This window comes from Athene noctua, chromosome 2 (assembly GCF_965140245.1).
Source record: "Athene noctua chromosome 2, bAthNoc1.hap1.1, whole genome shotgun sequence".
Taxonomy (NCBI): domain Eukaryota; kingdom Metazoa; phylum Chordata; class Aves; order Strigiformes; family Strigidae; genus Athene; species Athene noctua.
The window spans coordinates 108,470,066-108,490,997 of record NC_134038.1 but is presented as its reverse complement, the minus strand read 5'-3'; the positions used below and the strand labels follow the sequence as shown (position 1 = coordinate 108,490,997).

The 20,932-nt window shown below is 40.7% G+C and overlaps 1 protein-coding gene across 3 annotated transcripts in view; it reads right to left on the bottom strand.

Moving 5' to 3' along the window:
• Nucleotides 1-20,932, bottom strand: part of OXSR1 (oxidative stress responsive kinase 1) — a 93,865-nt gene that overhangs the window by 46,694 nt on the left and 26,239 nt on the right. For all 3 annotated transcript variants that reach the window (XM_074899860.1, XM_074899858.1, XM_074899859.1), the window contains exons 3-4: nt 15,214-15,322; nt 3,002-3,143 (exon numbers count right to left, since the gene is read on the bottom strand). In XM_074899860.1, coding sequence (XP_074755961.1) covers nt 3,002-3,143; nt 15,214-15,322 — 251 coding nt within the window. The remainder of the gene's footprint in view (nt 1-3,001; nt 3,144-15,213; nt 15,323-20,932) is intronic.

The window sequence follows — 20,932 nt, the reverse complement described above, 5'->3', positions numbered from 1 at the left end:
CCCAAGCATTGTTGCTGAATAATGGCATCTATTCAAGTCTCAGCCCTGCTAATTAGAAAAGTAAAAAAAAAATTAATTTAAGCCTTCACTAGATATTTGGCTTTCTAATCTCCTCCTGAGAATACTGTCAAACTACTCTACTGACCAAAGCAGGGATTTACACTTCCACACGAAGCCAGCTCCCCAAACCCTAATTGGAAGTGACATTAAGTTCAAGGCAGGCTTACGCAGAGTAAGGTTCAGCAGCAGCTGAATTTCATTAAGCCAGTCTTCCACGTGTTAACTTAATTTACCCATTTAAGATTATGCATAATTGAAAAGTATCAAGCAGCTCCACTGTCAGACATATATTCCCTGATATCACTGATGATTTACAGTAGTAACAAGCTCTCCTCCACTTCAGGTCAGCAGTGCCCACAAAATTACGTTTAAGTCCAGAGAGTCATCCTTCAGGCTTTGTCACCAGCCTGGTTCTCCAACTTCAGATGTGCTACATTCATTTCACCCATACTGTGTCTCTAACTTTATCAAGTAGTTTTCTCCTTGTGCAATACAAATAGAGAGTTGGGACATTTTAGTGTTAAGCACCCAACCAAACACTTCACTCTGCTGGGTGGCTGCTTGTTTTGGGTTGGTTGTTCCAGGTCTAACCAAAGCCCTTCAATTTAAACCCTTCACAGCTGACCTTGCTTTGGCCTGAAGCTGGCAACAACAGCTGCCCCACATTGCAGACACTATATTGAACAGTTCAATCATCAGCTGATGCAGTTTCCTTTAGAGCCAGATACTTTACACTGACCCACGGGACCAAAGTTTAGTTATTTTAAACACTTCCTCTCAGAGCATCTCTGGCACAACTGCAAGATTTCCACCTGCCTTTCCCATTAGGCATGACCAGTATTATGACCCCTAGTGTTAAGCAAAATAGGAAAACCATACAGATATTCTTATGTATGAAGAAGACTCCCATCTTCACTACAATTTTAAACTGTTTTTCTTAGTGTATACACGTCTGGACAAAATGCAAGACAGAACGATTATCTCCATTAAGGAAACATGTTTCACCCCTCAAAGGCATCTAAGCTTGCTTTCTGGCAACAGTTAAAAATCCATCCTTTGCATCACAGGTAGGAAACTACACAACTTGCCTTCTGTATCATGACTATTACCACTTCTCCAAATTTCCAAAACTGCTGTGCTCCAGTACAATGAGGTAATCTAAATGTTTTTCTGATAAAACATTATGCAATTGTTGGAGCAGCCCCAAAATATAGGAATGCAACACATGCAAAGTAGCTGATGCACAACCACAACCATAAACTGCTACAAGGACACAGCTTTGAATTCTGTTATGAAGTTCCCTAAATATGGGCAAAATGCTTCAACAAGCAGGATGAGAATGGGTACAGCAGGTTTGGTTCAGTCCACTTTTAAATGATTCAATATGAATCACACTTTCTTCAGACCAAGCAGTTTGAACTTTCTGAGAACATCGTATTTCTGCTGAGTACAGTAAAAAAAACCAAACCACACAAATGAATCTATCCTCTATAATCTTTACCACAATTACTAGTTTTTCTGTTTCACTACAGCAAGTCAAATGGAGAACCACTTCTCTTTCAATGCAGAAATCATTATGTGACATCTACAGAAAAAAAAAAATTAACAGGTTATCGCTGCTTTAACATATACAGTTCAATTTCATTAGACCAGAAGATGAACTAAATCAGTCAAGTCAGTCAACTGCAAATCACAGATGAACATGGTTTTTGTCAATTACTTACGGCAAGGGTGAAAAATTACCATGCACTCAGCAAGTAAGGTGGTTTATTACTTCACTCTAAATTCCCAGAGCTGCCTCAAGTCTTATCACTAAAAAATAGTTAAGCAACCAGATACGAAAATCAAAATTGTCTTCAGTGAAGACAAAGATTCTTGTTAAATGATCATTTTAATGGTGACTGGAAAACAAAATTTGAGACTTCTTTCAAGGAAAAGAACTCCACCAGAACTGTTTTCAACCATTTCTTTTTAACCTAACACAACATACAAAAACCAGTTGGTTTGACTAAAAATATCAAACAAGTATTTATTGGATTTTCTAATTAAAATAACATTTTGGTAAAAAGTTACCTCTTCTTATGTAGTGATCATAAGAAGACAAAACTTAACTCCAGCACAGCAGCAGCAATGCTTACAATGGTATTGTACCAGAAGACAGCCAAGCTCACAAAATTCCCAAGAAAGAAGAGGCTGTTGTTCCCAGCAGCAGTCTGTGGCTGGGATGATGTATATTACCCACAAGCAGTATATTCTATTTTCAGCATGTATTTAGGATTGCAAATCTCATTCTTTTTAAGTGGCAGAACATAGTATCCTCTCTTCCTGAAAGAAACACCACACCTTGACACCAGGGGAGAGGAAAACACAACTTAAAAACATCTCCCAAATGATCGAGCAGCACAGAAACCCACGCATTTCAGTGATCCATCAAACGACAGGCCATTAGTTAAACAGAAGTAGTTTCTCCACTAATTTTGTTTCCACTTTTTTAACAAAATAACACCAATTAAAATTTCATTATGTTGATCTCCAGCTAGCCCCCCCAAAAAAAAAAGAGAGGAACAGGACTTGAAGGGCTCCTTATTAAATTGCTCAACACTTTTTATACAGTGCTCTTGGTGATTTGCAGCTCTGCAAGAAACAAAACCAGCTGAAGTTTTGAAGCTCCAACAACTACACTTTACAGCAGATAGTTAAGATTTGTAAAGAGATTCTCTATATCAGAACTTTCCATACCCTGAAGTTTACCCAAACTTCGCCTAGTCATAGCATTTCCTAAAGCAGCAGAAGACATCTGAATTTGAGTTTTGATTAAGCTCCCACCTGTACTTTCTTATTTCCAAGTCCTCATAGCCCGTTGTGCTATGAGTATATACACTCAGACACTCTGTTTCAGTGACATACATTTCAGAACAAAAATGAGAAAAACGAAAGATACCTGTGGATTTGTCCATTTTTATGCAGGTAGTCCAGCCCCTCCAGCACCTCCTTAAGGATTGTGGCTATACAGGGTTCATCCAGAACACCAGTCTTGTGTTCTCCTTTGGCCACAATGTGCTTTATAATGTCCAAAACAGAGCCTAGAGAAGAGTTAAACACATGAATTTAAACTAGAAAAACTGATTCACAACTAAGCATACTTTATAATCACTTAATATACAAGTCCAAGGAATTAATTGGGAGGAGGAGCAATAATGGACAGGATCAAAGCCAGTAACTGAAGCTTTTTCTGCAGGAAAGCAGAGGGAACAATGAGCCTTAGAGGGGTGCAGATCTTCAAGGTGGGCTGTAAAATTCCTGTGTTCACAAGTAACTGAAGTCATCTGAAGAAGCCAAAATGTAGAGTGTATATACACAGGATTCTTGGAAGTTTTTAAAGTTGATACCAACGCTACAGCTGTTTTAGTATTGAGTACTGGAGAAGCAGGAGGGGGAAATGGAAAAAGCAGGGTGCTGCCAGGACTCGCAAGCCGAAGGCAACAAGCTTGATAAAATTAGACTCTCTTTTTCAGCTCTTACAATCTCTATGCAGAAGAACAGCAGGAAAAATATAATCCTTGAAGGGATGACACTGCCCTAACAGAAAAAAAGTTGAAATAATTAAATAGAACAAATCAGGCTGGATTTGGACAATAAGCCACTTTTTCACTGCGTATAAAACTGGAACAAATTGGATCCTTCCCTAGAAACATCATGCTTAGTCTTTCTCCCAACCATGGTGTGAATTACATCATCTTGCATGACAAACCATGCTTTATAGAGCAAAGCACCTCTGAGTTGCACCCAGGAATAAACAGAATCAACAACTAATAACATGCCTCTTGTACAAGGTCCTGTTTTCATGATATATTGGGTACTGTATTCTTTGTATTTGCATCTGGACTAAAGACAGTCTTCTCAGAACTATATTTTTATTGCTCTACTGTGGGACATCTAAGCCTGTTTTCCAGGCCTCTACTATTTAGCCCCTTCAAACTTGGGTTTCTATGGTTTAATGACTGAATAGTCAGCTAGTAGGATTTTTACAGCTATGGGCACAAAGCAATGTCAACAATATTGGGAAGTTCTTAAAGAATGAGAAAAGCAGACACAACTGCAAAGCACAAACCCCAGTTTTGTCTCTGAACAGTAAGTTTATAGAAAAATAACATCTCAGTATTAATTCAGCTAGTTTAGAAAAGCTAAATTAAAAGTTTTAGAAAAGTTTAGAAGAGTTCTTTCTTCCTGACTTGCAATCAACAAATCATAAGAGAAAACATTTTTTCTATCTGAAGAACAGCAAAAGCTGAGAAACTTACTCTCATTAATTTAGTCAGTGGGGAAATTACAAGTTCCACCTTGTAAATTCTTGATGAAAGCAGAAAAATACAACAGAGATTTTTGGGGTTTGCTTTTTATGGATTTATTTCATCCTTCAGGTTCAGGTAGACAAAACTCCTTCTCCCTTTAAAACTTATTTTATTAACTATCCTATTTGAATTTCTAGGTTAAAACAACCGTGCAGATAGATTTTTGCATAGCAAAGTATTTTACTTTTGGATTCTCACATGAAAGCAAAAAGGCTGCAAGGTTGGAGTATGAACACCATGTGGAAAAGCCTGTTTTTCACAATTCAAACTGCACAGGAAACAATTACATGGGTGCATGGTGTCCCTTAGTTTGTGGGCAATGGTACATGCTGAGTTCATCTAACAGCTTGCTGCAGTCAGAAAAGCCACTATTCCCCACTCTGCCAAGCTGTGCACTTTATCTTCTCTGGCCCACCAGCACCAATCCTCATGTTGTACACCAAGCCAACACACCAAATCCACCAAAAAATAAACAGAGGGAGGGGGAAGCTATGTTTTGTTGGTAGTGAGCATAACCTCTGAACAGATGAGTTCCACAGCCAATGAAGAGAAACAGCAGGGTAAGCAGCAGGAAGAACACATCCGTGAATTGGGCAGGAAACCCTTTTTGTGAGCAGCAAGCAATTAGACCAGCTCCCTGGCTGCCCTGAATGGCACCTCCAGCTTTCTCTTTCCAAAAAACCTTTGCTTGGTTCAAGATATTTGCAGAAGACACGATCTTAACACATCAGACATTAACAGAACAGAAAAAAACAAGGAAAACAAAAAAGTATAGCAATGAAGTTGCATAACATCCTCCCAACATTTTGTGCAAGAATACTCCTAGCAGTGTTCAGCCCTTCTTTACCCTATCCGAGCACAGAAAGAAACATACTCATCATTAGTGAGTTTTGACATGGGTCTTAGTCAAAAGGTTTCACCCAACTGTAATTCAGGTTGTTTTGACATACACTGGATTTATTGCATGGGAGAAAGATTATCGCTACCAAAGGAAACTCTAAAACCCCAGACGTTGGAGCATCCTGCCCTTCACCAAAAATCTCACCTTTAGGTTCTGGTGTCTGAGAAAGAGATCCTTGGTTGTGTTATGAGGACTCACCTGGGATTCAGCCCGTCATATATTCATATCTAAAAAATACATACTTACAAGCTGCAATGCTTCTTATTTTGGACAAGAATTTTTGTGACACCTAAGAAAAAACCCACCAAAAAAACCCTTGACTTTCACAGTTCAGGTTTTTCCTCTCAAATATGCCTTTATCTGGAGAACAAACTGTCACTTGTTTTAGAAGTCCAGTGAAAATATGTGGTTCTTCACGAACTCGTTTTGTCCTCTTTCCACCCACAACTCTGTTAGCAGACTTTGTTCATAAACATTTCTCTTCTCCTGCAAAGGGCTCAGGGAACATGAGGAGGCAGATCATATGGTGCTCATTTGGTCAAAAAATCCTGTATTTAGCCAAGTTAGAAGTTGTATTTAGCCCAGCAAAGGGGGTGGGTGTTAGACAGACAAGAGGGCATGGACAGAGCCAGACTTCGTTGTGAAAGGGCTGATTCACACCCATGCTGTATCTGCTCCCAGTCCAGCCTGCCACTTTTTAAGCTTTTTTTAAAAACCACTTTCACGTTGAGATGTTCAAAGAAGTGGAGGAATTTGCCAGTTTTCTACAGAAATGAGACCAGCAAAAAGGCTATTAGCAAAATGCTTAGTTCAGGAAACAGCAGAAAAGCAACCCAAGAGCCACTTTCCTGTTGAAGAAAGTGTTACTTGATCACCCTCACTTCACCCTCACTTAGTTTGCATGGGGCGGGGGCGGGGGGGGGGGGAGCGGAAGCTTTGCTTACTGGCACTCAGATCAGTAAATTTGAGAATTGGTACTGACTCCCAACTCCATTGCAACTTCATATAGCACAGCACCACAGGAACATAAAGAATGAAGCCAAGCTGCATTTCCATGCACTGCTTCGTGCCACATTTCAAATTTTCTGGCATTCTGGCTCAGGAAGCCTGATGTGGAGCAACAGAATACACAGATCCCCAAACAGAAACTAAACATAGCTAAGTACAAAGCTACTTCAAAAGCAGAAGTCATGGGAATTTCACTATTGAGGAAAATTCTTTCTGCTAGAAGAGACTGGATTTCAGCATTAGCCTGATCAATTCAATTCAAAGTTGCTCCCCAGGATCTCTGTTAAGCACGTGACACACTTACTAGGGGTAAGACCTCCCCTGCCTTAGGATATAAATAAATTTTCTCACTTACATCAACTGCATTACACTCAAACAACAGATTAGTAGCTCAGAGCCCTATCCTTAGCCTAGGGGGAAAAACAAATGTTTTGCACAGAGTGGCCTGTTCAGGTCCAGCAATACATTGATTGCTAGAAATTAACTGGAAACTAATTCAGCTGAACTGGAACCAAGATCCGATCTACACAAAAGCACGTGCTTTACAAATTGATTCAATTGTTTCAAAACACCACCATGATTCCAGATACTGACAGTTCCTGAGCCACCTTCCAAAACAGTTTAAGAGTAACTGGAGAAGCAAGAGTACATCTGAACATCTCTGCTTGGATCTCTGCTTAAATACAGTTTCAGTGTGGATTTGTACTTCATGCAAACTGTTCGATCCCACTGTGCAAGACAAAAGTCTCCCATAATCTAGTGGCTAGAAGATGAGGTTCACACAGGAAGGCATGCAACTCTATCAGTGAACACAAGATTTTCAAGGGGAAAAAAAATAATCTACTACAATGTATTTTTAAAAGAAAATAAAAGCCTTTGACGCCTCCCTGACTTCTCTTTTAGATAAGTGAAGTACTCTGGCAAGTATTATACATGGTACTAGATTTGATTACAAACTACCTCCTGACTTTTCTCATTAGAAATGCACAAGTAGAAGCTACAGATTCATGCAACAGGAGGGTCAGCCTTCAGTGGAGAGAAAAAGAAATTAAGTTTGGCTGAGGCTAACTGGAAAGCTTTTCCAAGCCCAGAATGGCAAGCACATCAGGAAAAGCCAAACAGGACAGAGAGAAGAGCCAGAACTGGAGCCTAAAAGTAAATATAAATAATGCTGTCATTAATATGGATGTTTAAAGAAGTCTGGTAATGAGCAACTGATCGCAAAGCCCAAGAGAAGACAAAAGAAAGGAGAGAACATTTAGAGATTGATGTGGAAAAAAATGCAGCTATAAACAAATTCCTGCCCATTAAATAAACACTGTGCAGCACACCAACAGGATGCCTACAAAATACTGTGCAATCTGATAAAGTGTTTTGCATTATTAATCATTCATCCGTAAACTCTCAGTATGTTCTGACACCAATCGCAGACCGTATTACATATTACATACGTATTAGTAAAGCACGATCTCTCAGTGTAAACCGTACAGCAACTGAAAGTGGTTTTCTGTTCAAACTCACAAGCTCTGAAGTCTGCTAATGCAATAACTCCTACCAACAGCAGAAGTCGCCAGGAGCTAGCTGGACACAGACCTACCCTCACCTGATAAAATCCAACCTGTAACTACTGCGAGTCAAAGACAAACATGAAGCAAGCAACTTTTTCTGGAGTCCTTATTGCTCACACCAGTTCTGCAACAGACTAATGTCTGTCCAGCTGCACAAATGGAACAGATACCCCACTGCACCCTCCACTGCCCTCCAGGACTGAAGAGCAGGAAGCCCCACAGTTCACCTTTCCTGTTTTGGCATGGCTGGAGACTATCTAATTAGGCCTGACTCAATCCACAGAAGCCAGTTCCTAATTTCCAGAAGTAAGGGGTTGATTTCCACCCCCGACATTGGTATCTGAGGAATGAAGACACAAAAACCCATGAGCAGACCAATATCCTGACTTGGTAAGAGAGGGATCTTCAGGTTTTGCACATTAACATCAGGCAAACCATTAGCAATGGACTGTCTTGCAACCTTGTAAATGCAGTCTTGTCTTGCACCCCATGCATGTACCCAGTAAAACTGTCTCCTTCAACACCCTGTACCATGTGCTACTTGGTGTTTTCTTCAGCAACAAAATGAAATTAAAGAGTTCCACGGTACACCACTCCCTGTTGTGCCAATGCTTATGAAGCCATACTGTAAATGAGATCACTGCAATAATTGGTAATCCAGTTTTCCAGGCAGGGTGGAGACCAAGCAGCCAGGAACTTCTTAAACCAGCTTCCCTGCTGGAGAAAACTTTTGTCTAATTGCACCCTCGGGGCAAGAAGCCTAAATTGTTCCACTGATTCACCTTCAAAGGCAAGCCACTCCAAACGTCAAGGCTTCCTGTTCCAAATCCAGAGCACATTACTTTGACCTCACCTATATCAGTAAGCACGTGTAATGGCACTTCGGCAGCCTGATTCTGATGTTCTTCCTCAGGAGAGGAAGAAAGAATTTAAGTGGCAGCCATCAGCCATGCTGCTTAATGCTTCAGCACATGGGGTACAAAAACCTGAGCAGAAAGGAAAGCTTATTTAGAACAAGATTGCAGATACATACACAAGTATTACAGCTGGAATTTTACATGCCCCCAGAGGCAAAAGAAATGTACAGAGCAGCTAGTTGCTGTGGGAACCACATCTAGCATGTTATACTATAACCTAAGTGACAGGACAAAGATACAGGATAAAGTAAATTAAAAGAAAACTCCCCCTTTAAATTTGTCTGGCAAGCAGAACAAGAAAATTTAACACTCTAACTTAATTTCCAACAGAAAAAAAAAAAAAAGCAGGTTACAGTACGTGCACTGATTTGCCATTCAGAGGCCTGGCATAATTAGGCTGGAAAACAGTGCTGGGGATCACTACACAGTTTTGGGAGAACCAAGATCTGCCCCAAACCTGATGGACACTGGTGCTGAACATGCTTCATCTTTGAGAAGTGGAAGTTGGCAGGATTCACTGCTGCTTCTTTTAAGACATCTCAGCAGAAACCAGCGGTTTCGGTGAGCCTGATTGTCAGAGCCAAGAATTAAATCTGCATCTTGTCAGCCTCTAACAAACGGAAGCAGAAAATGCGAAAGAAGGAACAGCTGCTTGGATTTAGTACTTCTGGGTCTGAGGAATACAGACACAGCAAAAAAGGAAAGAACAAGTTACACAAAACAAAGGAAAAGACATCTAAGTAGATTGCTGGGGTTTCTGGTTTTGAAGTTTCTTCTTAACCCAGGTGAAACTAACCTCAGCACAGAGGGAGAGTTAAGGAAACTTCCACTTCTTCCCTCTAGAGCACTTGCATGGATGTGTAAGAAATACAAGATTAAGGCAAGATCCAAGATAATACAATAAAGGGGGCAAAACAGCATATTCCATGTCACTTTCACCTTTACAGGAGAAAATCTGAAGACAAACTTTTTCCATGCTTTTCCTATTATAGCTAGGAGTGGCAATGTATCTACACACTGCATTCTACAATCATGTACAGTCCCTACCAGTCTCCTGCTTCTGACTTATCCTTAATTGTTTGAAATTGTGTGTCTACAAATAAAGTTAAAAACCCTTCAGATGGACTCAGAATAGCATAGTGCTCTCCTAACAAAGTAATTTAACATAAACATGAGGGTTTCTAAGAACCTGTGTCTTACACTTTGATCATAACTCACTGCTGGAATTAGGAGTGGCCAGATCAGAGATTAACACAGCAGAAGTAGAACAAGATGTCCTATCTCCCTGGCAGAGACCTAAGACTTGCCATATTTCCCTTCTGGTCTGGCTTGCTGAACTGATGGTCAAGCACTTCATCAGAAAAATCAAGATCAAAAGTTGAAGAGGTTGAATCTTAAAAACTTTTGGAAAATAACAGGTTTAGCTATTTCAATACAGTAATCTCTTTAGCAGATTTAATTGGGAGCCTTCAAGAAGGAAGAAGATCTGAGAGCCCTATCTGGAAATGTTTCAATATTTAAAGCATTTACTGTTTAAAAATATTTTAGAGGTCTCATCTGCTGTAGGCTAAGACAGTAAAAATTGTTGTGTGATGTAGCAAGTCACCACAGATGGCTGTTGCAAACGAGCAATTGTTTTGTAGAGTTAGCCATGGCCTTGGGTCACCTGTGACATGAGAGCTGTTGTTAAAACCAGCAAGAATTTAGAGGAGCAAACAGGTCACAATCAGAAAAAGCACAAGAACAAAAGGACAACTGCTTCTCTTCCTACTGAAAAGCCACAGGAGTTAAAGCGCAAGACTGGGCTGTAGATGGCTTTAAAAAGGCATGAGTAGAATTCACAACAGGGGAATGCCAGCAAGGCAAAGAGCAGGTCAGCAGTTGTCTAGAAATAGAGTTTAGTTTGGAGTAACACTGGACCAGGGTGCCAAGCTGACACTGCTAAGCTTAGATGCCTACAGAACAGTTTCATCATTGGAGGGAAGAGTCTGAAATTTCTACTGAAGGGAACCAAAACAGCAGATACTTCACTAACCTGACTCAGACACACATCACCAGATCTGAGAGGGTGTCAGAGTAACTGGACACACCAGCACCTCTTGTCACTACCAGCTGGATATCATCACAGCCACATTTCTGCCATCTGCAACAACTACGCTCTACATCTGCTTCAGTGTCAAATCTGCCAGTTCAAACTGCTTTAAGCAGTAACTTCAGCCAGCCTGTGTGACTTGGCTCTGATGCAGATTAGCAGTTTTACATGTTACTTCTTAAGAGCTCACCAGTACGCTACTTCCTCACTGCTGGCAATTTTTAGAAGATGGAAAACTGTATCTTCCACCACCACAACACCTGAAAAAGTGGAGACATCTAGTTGAGTTTCAGCAACGATGCCGGTCAGGCCATTAAGCTACCTTTGAGTACACTGACTGGCTGCTCAGAAGAGCAAGGCACTGTTACCAGACAGTAACACTTCATGAATTTAGAGTATTTTCCCTTCGAGATGTTTCTAAAATACTTGCATATATGACTAGGTTAAGATTTCAACAAAATGACTGCAACTAGAAATAAATTAAACTTCACTTACAACAACAACAAAAAGGCTTGCATTACAGACTGGTCATCTTGTGGGCTGTTTATCAGCCTAAGTAGGCTGAAATTAAAACTTGGTTTCAGCCTGAAAACCCATGCCAGCATAGACTGAAACTGATGGAACAGAAGCAGTAGAATTCTGAACTTTTACCCAAAAGAAATTTTCAAGTACAAAAGCCACAATGAAGATACAGAATGGACATCAAAACAAATTTTCTATGTGCTTACTGGGATATACAAATCTCAGCCCATGCTCTTTGAAGAGTTAGATGGAATGAAATAGGCTGCACCCTAGTGTTTTTTTCCTTTCTGGTTTATAAAAACAGCTCAAAGGTTTTTCCTATTGAGAAACTCAGATCATTATTTTTCCCACTGGATGACAGACGACCACAAAACTAGCCATTTTATTACTGATAAGAAGTAGGCTGAAAGAAATGAGAAGTAGTTTTAAAACTGTGTCTTGTTACATAAATCAGCCTAAAAACAACTGGAAATAGTCTCACTAAAAATGAATTAAAAGGTCTTCAGTCAGAAAGCTCCAATAAACAAGTTTCTCCCCCCATCAAGATCATCCTGTAGAATTTCCTTAGGAGATCTAAAAATGAGATTTATGAAGTACAGTCATAAAAAAAGTATAAAATCAAAACAGCTGAAAAATACCTCTCAAGGTACCCTCCTGTATAGTAAGTAGTGACAGGTCATTCTCAAAGTCTTTCCATATATTTAAACAACACCTCCAATCCCCAAAGGATTCTTTTTAAGTGAGAAAATTTAACACCGGCTCACTGAAATGTTGGAAGACAGGACTGGTGTGTGTGTGTGTGTGTTAAGCTACTACTTGTCCATCTTCTATAGTATAACCCTCATCTTCAACATACACAACAAAGTAAGAAGCAGTGAGATTTCACAGCACTACTTTACTGAAAGTACCCCACTTAATGCCAGAGCTGCACAAGAGTCAATTATCAGCCAGCGGAATGTAGAAGCCTATTCTAAGGGAATATTAAATGACAAGCAGGTCATTATTCACACCACCAAGAGACTGGTTCTAAAGCAATAATTATTTTTCCAGAAATGTTCCCGTGTGGTCTTTACATTTGTGGTGCCTTGACAATGAAAAGATGGTCTATAAAAAAATCTGACTTACTTTTCAGCTTTACAAAAAAAAAAACCCACACACAAAAATGAAGATAAACAGAAACAACATTTGGAAATTCAAGGATGAGCCTAATCCTACTTGGTTCTGACAGAAAACCTCTGTGACAATACTAGCTAAGGCAGCTGTGCAGTATACAACAAAGAGGTTATATACTCTCCTGAAAAAGGCCAAGAACATTGCTGTTGCCTCTCCTGCACCCCTGAAATGCCATTTCCTCATGCTGTGGAAACTTTCCCATAGATACAAAGCAAAACCACTTCCACTAAACTGGCAGGGGATTCTTTTCTACACACAAACAGCCATCATATCTTTAATGACCTGTTACATGTCCCTTCAAGAAAATAAAGGGTATTGCTTAGTGACACATGAGCACATGAGCCATTAAAAACCCTTTAAGACAGACTTCAGTTGGCATGAAATTTGATTGCCCCCAAGAGAACTACTACAATTCGCTAAAGAAGATCTGCAAAGACACATGTTTTATGGTCATTGTAAAGCTCTTGTGGAAAAAGCAACAGTTTTAGCCAGATTTTTCCACATCATCTTCTGGCATTTTACAGTCCTTGGTATTAAGCCAAGAACAGAGAAGCCAACATTTTTTTTTTAAAAAAGCAAGAAAACAGTTGGGGTTTTTTCAGCTTTCAATTCCTTTTCACTAGGGTGCCAGGAAAATTAAGTCTTCCTAAAGACAGGCCTAAGATGTAGCAACAGTCCTCTGTGTTATCATCCAGAACTTGATTCTCTTTCTTGTCTCAACTAATTTAAACAGGGATCCTGGAAAATATTATGACATTAAATTAAGCATTAGTGAGAAGAAGTTTTCAAACTCTCCCTCAAAACAAAAAAGCTGTTTCTCCGGTGTCTGAGAGAATAAATCCAGAAATAGGAAAGTTTGCCTGGCTCTGTGTTAACTATGCGGTAATTTGAAAGTGCTCTGAATATTCCCAGTTATTTTAACAACTAGAACAAGTGAGCAATGTAATTCAGCTCTGAGCAATGACACTGTACAAATCAAGCTGCACGCACTCTTCCCTTTTCAAGGCTGTACACAGACATTATAGGAGTAGCTCTGTCCAAAATAGAAGCAATTTAAAGTTTCTCACAGGTGTAGCCAAAACATAAATAAGTTAAAATATCAATAGATTGGCTGGTTACCCACAAGCCATCCACACCATGAAGGCCTCCAAGCTGCAAGTGAGAAAAAGGTCAAACAGAAGTTGCAATTCTCACAACAAAGCTAGTGGAAATGATTGGGCTCAGGGGACTTCTCTAGTTCAAAGCTATCCTAGAATTACAGAACAAGATGAACAAACATTTGTTAACATGACCTGAGAAGCATCTTTTCAGATCCATTATCTTGCTGCGCCCTCAGCAAGTTTGCTGATGACACCAAGCTGTGTGGTGCAATCACCACACTGGAAGGAAGGGATGGACAATCCAGAGGGACCTGGACAGGTTTGAGAGGTGGATTTGTGCAAACCTCATGAAGTTCAGCAAGGCCAAGTGCAAGGTCTTGCATATGGGTTGAGGCAATCCCATGCAAAAATGCAGGCTGGGCAACGAGTGCACCGAGAGCAGCCCTGCAGAGGAGGACTTGGGGGTTAGTGGACAGAAATCTGACTGAGCCAACAATGTGCACTTGCAGCTGAGAAAGCCAACCACGTCCTGGGCTGCCTCAATAGAAGTGTGGCCAGCAGGTCGACAGAGGTGATTCTCACCCTCTACTCCACTCTTGTAAGACCCCACCTGGAGTTCTGTGTCCATCTCTGGGGCCTCCAACATCAGAAGGACATGGACCTGCTCGAACAGGTCCAGAGGAGGCCACAAAGATGAGGGGACTGCAGCAACACACCTGTGAGGACAGGCTGAGAGAGAGGAGGTTGTTCAGCCTGGAGAAGAGAAGACCCCAGGAGACCTTATAACAGCCTTCCAGTACTTAAAGTGGGCCAACAGGAAAGATGGGGAGGGACTCTTTATCAGGAAGTGTAGTGATAGGATGAGGGGTAACAGTTTTAACCTGAAAGAGGGTAGATTTATATTAGATATAAGGAAGAAACTCTTTAACACAAGGGAGGTGAAACACTGGAACAAGTTGCCCAGAGAAGCTGTGGCTGCCCCCTCCCTGGTAGTGTTCAGGGCCAGGTTGGACGGGGCTTTGAGCAACCTGGTCTAGTGGAAGGTGTCCCTGCCCATGGCAGGGGGGTTGGAACTAGTGATTTTTAAGGTTCCTTCCAAACCAAACCATTCTGTATGATATGATTTGAGAAGATGACAGTGAAATTTCTTTCCCAGAAGTTTAGGATGGTTTCAACTACTACACCTGCACTTGTTTCTTTTGTTAATGTCTGAAGTCATACACTCCATTTTTCAGATACTCAAGTAAGTCATTCAGCAAACACATACAAAATAACTCTATGAAATACTGTCAAATATACAAAATAGGAAAGGGAAAAGAAGGTAACACAGTCATGCAGTTAGGTGTTATTACTGATGTACATAACACAAGAAGCTATTTCTGAGCTGAATGAACTGCAGTTAAATACTGTTATTCAAATGTCTCGATTTACAAGTGGGAAGCTTAGGAGGAAAACAAGAGAAAGGGTATTACAGGCAGTTTTTACGTTGCCTTTTAGGGTAAGGAAATTGTCCCACTCACCTCCACTAAGTAACTTCATCACCAGCCAAAGCTCATCTTTCACCACGAATGACGTGTAGTAAGATACAATGTTGGGGTGATGGCACTGACTCATGGCTTGAATTTCTTTCTGTAGAGAAAAACAAAGCATTAGCAGTTGGACCCAGTGATTTATTATTCCTTGGGCACAGAAGTTATATTCCTCAAGACACAATGTTGATAGAAGGTGCAAAGAAAAAGGATACCTAGAAGCTAAACATCAAAAATCCAGAAATAATAACACTCGGCCTGCATCCTGCTAGGACCCAAAGGTAGTTTAGGGTATTCTTCCTGTCTATCTAGAAGAAAGAAAAAAGTTGACCAAAAACCCCTTGGCAAGGGCAATACAGTGGTCATAACCAGAACACCTGCATGCAGTCAACAGAACATTCCTGAAAATTCACATCAGTTTGTTACCTAAGAAGTTTATGCTGACACCTCCTTCCAGTGAGACATTACACAACAGATACTTAATCAGTTGAAGAGTGTAAGTTGGATGAGAAAGGGAAATATTTGCCTCTGTTAAAAAAAAAAAAAGGTCTCTTATTCCTAATATCTCTTCTCAACAGGAAAGCAGATAGCTTAGCTCAATGAGGTTGAAGGCACAAAGGACAGTTAAAATCTTTTGTCATACTGGAGGAAGGGGGAAACCAGTTTGAGATCAGAAAGTGGTTAGCTATTACAGATGGAGTACAATATGAAATATACTCAGATATTAAATTGTTTTAGTTTTGACTGTGCTTATTCTTAGATGTGGTTATGGGTTAAGGGTTGAGGTTTTCCAGGTTATGAGGGAAACACCACCACAGAAAACATCAACTGATTTTTCATTATGCAAGCACAAATCACCAGTTTGGACAGAAGGCCACAGTTTCTTGACTGTCCACAGACAAAAGACATCCATTAAGCCAAGCCTGGCACCCTGCACTACACCCAGCTGGGCCTCTGTGCCTCAGTCAAGTCCCACACTTGTCAAGTTGTAACCTCTAGCATCACCCACACCACTCATCCCCAAATATCCTCAATTTCTGCTCTCAGCTAAGACATTTCCTTCACTGAACATGTGGACGCCGCTTACTTTTAAAGGTTTAATGACTGTTTGCTGTCAGACCCCTCCCCATGACACCAGTTCAGCCGAGCACCACAATCCCAAACACACAAGGAAGGAGATCAAGGGCTCTTCACATCCTGATCCTTTCCTGCCTCTAAGCACAAGACTTCCCTGATACCAAAGTACAAGAGAAAGCTCTGAGAAGGATTCACCTGTGTCTAGGATGCCCCACAGATGCAGCATATTCTTCTCCTGCTCATGTACAAAGCTCTGCTTGTGACTAAGTATAGCGTAAAGGCATGCTGCTTCCCCCTTGGCAAGGGTTTAGTTGGCAATCACAGCTACAAAGAAACATGCTAATGTTGATTTATCCACTTTAATACTGCTTTTCAGGGAGTAGGTGCATTTGAGGAATCAAACACAACGGGCTCCTCTTTCTGCTTCCCCAGAAGAGGCACCAACTTTCCAGAAAGCTCCAATAAGCAGATTAAAAAAGAATCCTTCTAAACAGGAAAGGATATCTGAAGAGTGAGGAGTAGGCTATTCATCTCAGTATAGCCTACTCATTGACTAAAAAATCACTTCATGAAAATAAATACAGCCTGAAACAATATCCTCTGCTTACTCTGACAGTTGCAGCTCCCTTCCTTGCAAACACTCAGTTGTATCAAGCTATTTTTCAAAACGGAAATAAATCAGCACCTTTGGAGTTCTCTAATGCTTTCTAGTTAGGTTTCTTCACAATGCAGGAAAATCTTTCAGGCAAAGCAGACAACAAAAATGTGCTTTTCACTTCCCTGCCTTAAGTTTCTACAGGGGATGGATGGGAATTGGGGCTCTGGATAACACAGGTCAGACACACTGACTAGTTTGTGCCCTGCCATATTCCTTGCACAAAACCCAGCTGGTTGGAAAGCTGCTGTCTGTAAACATGAGTGCAACAATTTTCATCCATGAAACCTTTCCAAAACCCATTGAGCTCAGAGTTTTGAACTCATTTGCTTACCCTAGGATCATTTCAGACTTCCTCAGAACTAGGAGCTCAGTCCAGTGCTAAGAGATCCATAAACCTGACAATCTTGGTCCCTGAGCATGAAATTACCATTCAGCCTAAAGCTTTAAATTAATTTTAAAGATTTTTTTTCTTTTAAACATGCAAGCAAAGACAAGTGCCTAACTTCTCTCCTGGACAATTAAAAAAAACCCACACATGGACAAATGGCTTGAGAGGAAACGGGTGGAAAGAAGCAAGCAGAATGCTGACTGGTTAATCATCCCATCAGCCAGACTGCCCCAAGTCCACCAGTCTCAGAGATGATCTAGAGGAGCTTTTATCTTTTCTCAGCTAGAACTTCTAAAATATTTTGAACCAGCTCCCTTGGAGATCAAGAGAGAGTACAAGAAATATACACAAAAATTTGCACATTTTATATATATTAGTGTACCCCACCAGAATTCAGGAGACAGTGAGAAAAAGCCTGGACCAAGTTTACTTAAGAGCCTAGACCTGGATCAGATCTTTGCCATTCAAGCAGCCCTGTACTACGGCATTTTGCAGGCATTCTGTGACACTTAGTTACAGTTTCACTATTTTCCAAGCACTTCCTCTCTTGTTCATTACCACAGTCTGCTCCCCAGGCTGGGAAGCACAGTGTAAAAAAAAAAGCTCCAGTCTGTCATATGCTTTGGTGCACAAAGAAGGAAAATAATCACAAAGCTGATCTATGCAATCAAACACCTCCATCAGATAGTGGATGTGTAACACAGGCAGATTAAACCATTTCTCAGAGTGTTGCACAGCTCTGAATAATTAATTGCATCACAGTCCATGATGTCCAGTGTTTTTACATTATTACCAGTAAGAAAGAGCAACAGTCAGGCAAACTTTCCCTCCCACCCACAGACCCCCTAACCTCATTTTCAATAGTTTTCTAGGCTAAACTCACATCAGTTACATCTAAGTTGTGTTCCTCTTCACCCTCACAGAGGGTACTAACATCCTAGAGGCTCAATGCATACAACCATTTTAACTGATCATGGCAAATCACGGTGGGCTTTGCAGTTAAAATGCTTCCTCACATAATTAAAACCAAGCCAACTGTCATACATACAACAGTCTGCTACAGCAGTACAAATGCTGAAGTACAAAGGCTGAAGAGCTGTAGTTAAGGCAGGAATCGCAGTCAAGGATCACTGGGGAGCTCTGTTCTAAAGCATACTTAGAGAAAAAGGGAGCAGGAGCAGATAAAATGCAGCAACAGTCCTTCTGTGTGCAGTAAGTGCAGCTTTAATACTATTTCCAAAGTTTTTCAGAGTCTGCCACACTTCAAACATGACAAAGTCATAGCAGGCAAAGATTTCCTCTCCCTATCTCCTCCCTAACAAGGCTGCTATCCCCAAATTACACAAAGTAGTAACCAAGTTACAACTATGCTCCTCTCATTGTTGCTAGCATTGAAACTATATTGGAAGGCTCCTTTATAAAAATCTCCGATTTCTACACTTCTGTAACAATGTCAGTGCTAAACATCAGAATTTATTTGGGCTGCTACATGCAAGTTTTGAGCTGAAAATGTTGCTTTATTCCCACTTCACCAACAGGCATAGGCCACTTGATACAGACCCATCAAACCATCCGCAGATCCAGTGGATGGTAGACAGCTCTTGCATCCAGTTGCTTACGCACCAACACCCCTCACAGTAGATGGCTTCAGTTACAAGCCTTACTGCCAATTCCCCATTTCAGGATCCATAAATTACACTGCCTTCTGCTCAGTTATGGAGAATGAATTACCGATAAAAACGTGTCTAGACACAGGCAATGGCTTGGAGATGGTTACACGCTCACCCTGGGCTAAATATTAAAAATATCTGCACTGTCAAATACCAAAAGCAAACAGACTGAGATTAGCTATAAAGGCCTCCGTGTCTTCCATTAAGGGTTCTGATGAATGTTTTCAGTACTTCTGCAGGCAATAAAAGAAGCATTTCAAGGCTTCTGAAACGCTAATAAAACTGCTGTGAAGTATAATTTAGAATCATAAGAAACCTATTAGTCTCCTGTAAGTCAGACACATTTCTGGAGATCTGCTATTTTGGAAGTGCATTTATTTGCCCACTGACATACAACTGGAGTTAATAGGAGCCAAGATACAAAACAAGTAAGGTTGTATTTCAGCTACTAGCTGAACTTTCTTACTGGTATTTTCTGTTCACATCATCACCTTCTACTCTGTGTTTACCTGTCCCTGAGGCATGTTTCAAAGACACTTGCTCTCAAATACAAGGATGAAAACCATGCTTTGTTTAGTTTTACTTCCTACATATTGACATGAACTCAAGAGATACAACACAGCAGTAGTCTGCTTTTATGTGCCTACCTGCAATTTCAGAGGAACCCAGAAAGCTGTTAACTTGGCTACCCTATTAAAAGGCAATCAGAACCATAACTGAACTGGGGAGGGAAAGCACACCCTGGGGTGGAAAATAAAAGCAGGTCAGATGGGATCTCCCCTTTGAATACACCAATGCTCCAACTGTGGCTGGCAAAGAACTTAACTCTCAGCTGAAATCAAGGTGTAAGGCTTAGCTCTTCCTCATCCTTTTAAAGCAGGATTAGGAGTTCTGGTCCTACAGGCAGCTGTAACTGTTCAAATTTTGCTCCAAGTGGAATTCTTACACTTTAACTAAAAGGGTGTAAAACAGAGTATTAATTCATTCCCCTTTTTAAACATCAGCATAAAAAAACATCATGTTCCCCTACCACATACAACTTGAGACATTTTCTAAAGATGGGGAAGAGCACAGAGCTCAATCAGCCATTCTGATCCAACTTCCATGTCCAGATTATCCAGTTCAACTCCTTACCTCATGATGTGGATACAGGAGATAGACTGACAGAATTAAGAAGGGGTTAGATTAGCCCATCCAGAGGAACAGTGGAAAAGAAACAATTTTGAAAGGGATAACAAGTTTTCATCCATAAATTAATCTTATTTGACAGGAACAAACCAGTCCTGTGGCAAGTCTCTCAGCAGTTGCCCATTTCAATGGCTATTCCTCAGCATCCATCAGTGGTAATTCCCTCTTTCAAGGTCTGCAGCATTAGTGACAACGTACTGAAGGAAACGGATGTTTAAAACTTATGGTGTAGCAATTGACATGTGCAATTTTTAATTGACCATTCACTTTGTGGCTGAAACAAGTGACTGACTCATCTAGCAGATACAAGCAAAACAAGCTTTACCCACTTTGCCAACATATAACTGACCCCTACACTTGTTCAGATCAGTACTCAGTGTTTACAGTTTGACAATACATAGAATCACAGAATCGTCTAGGTTGAAAAAGTCCAACCATTAACCTAACACTGACAGTTCTCAACTACACCATATCCCTCAGCACTGTGTCAACTGACTCTTAAACACCTCCAGGGATGGGGACTCCATCACCTCCCTGGGCAGCCCATTCCAACGCCTAACAACCCCTTCTGTAAAGAAATGCTTCCTAATATCCAGTCTAAACCTCCCCTGACACAACTTGAGGCCATTACCTCTTGTCCTATCGCTTGTTACTTGGTTCAAGAGGCTCATCCCCAGCTCTCTGCAACCTCCTTTCAGGTAGCTGTAGAGGGCGATGAGGTCTCCCCTC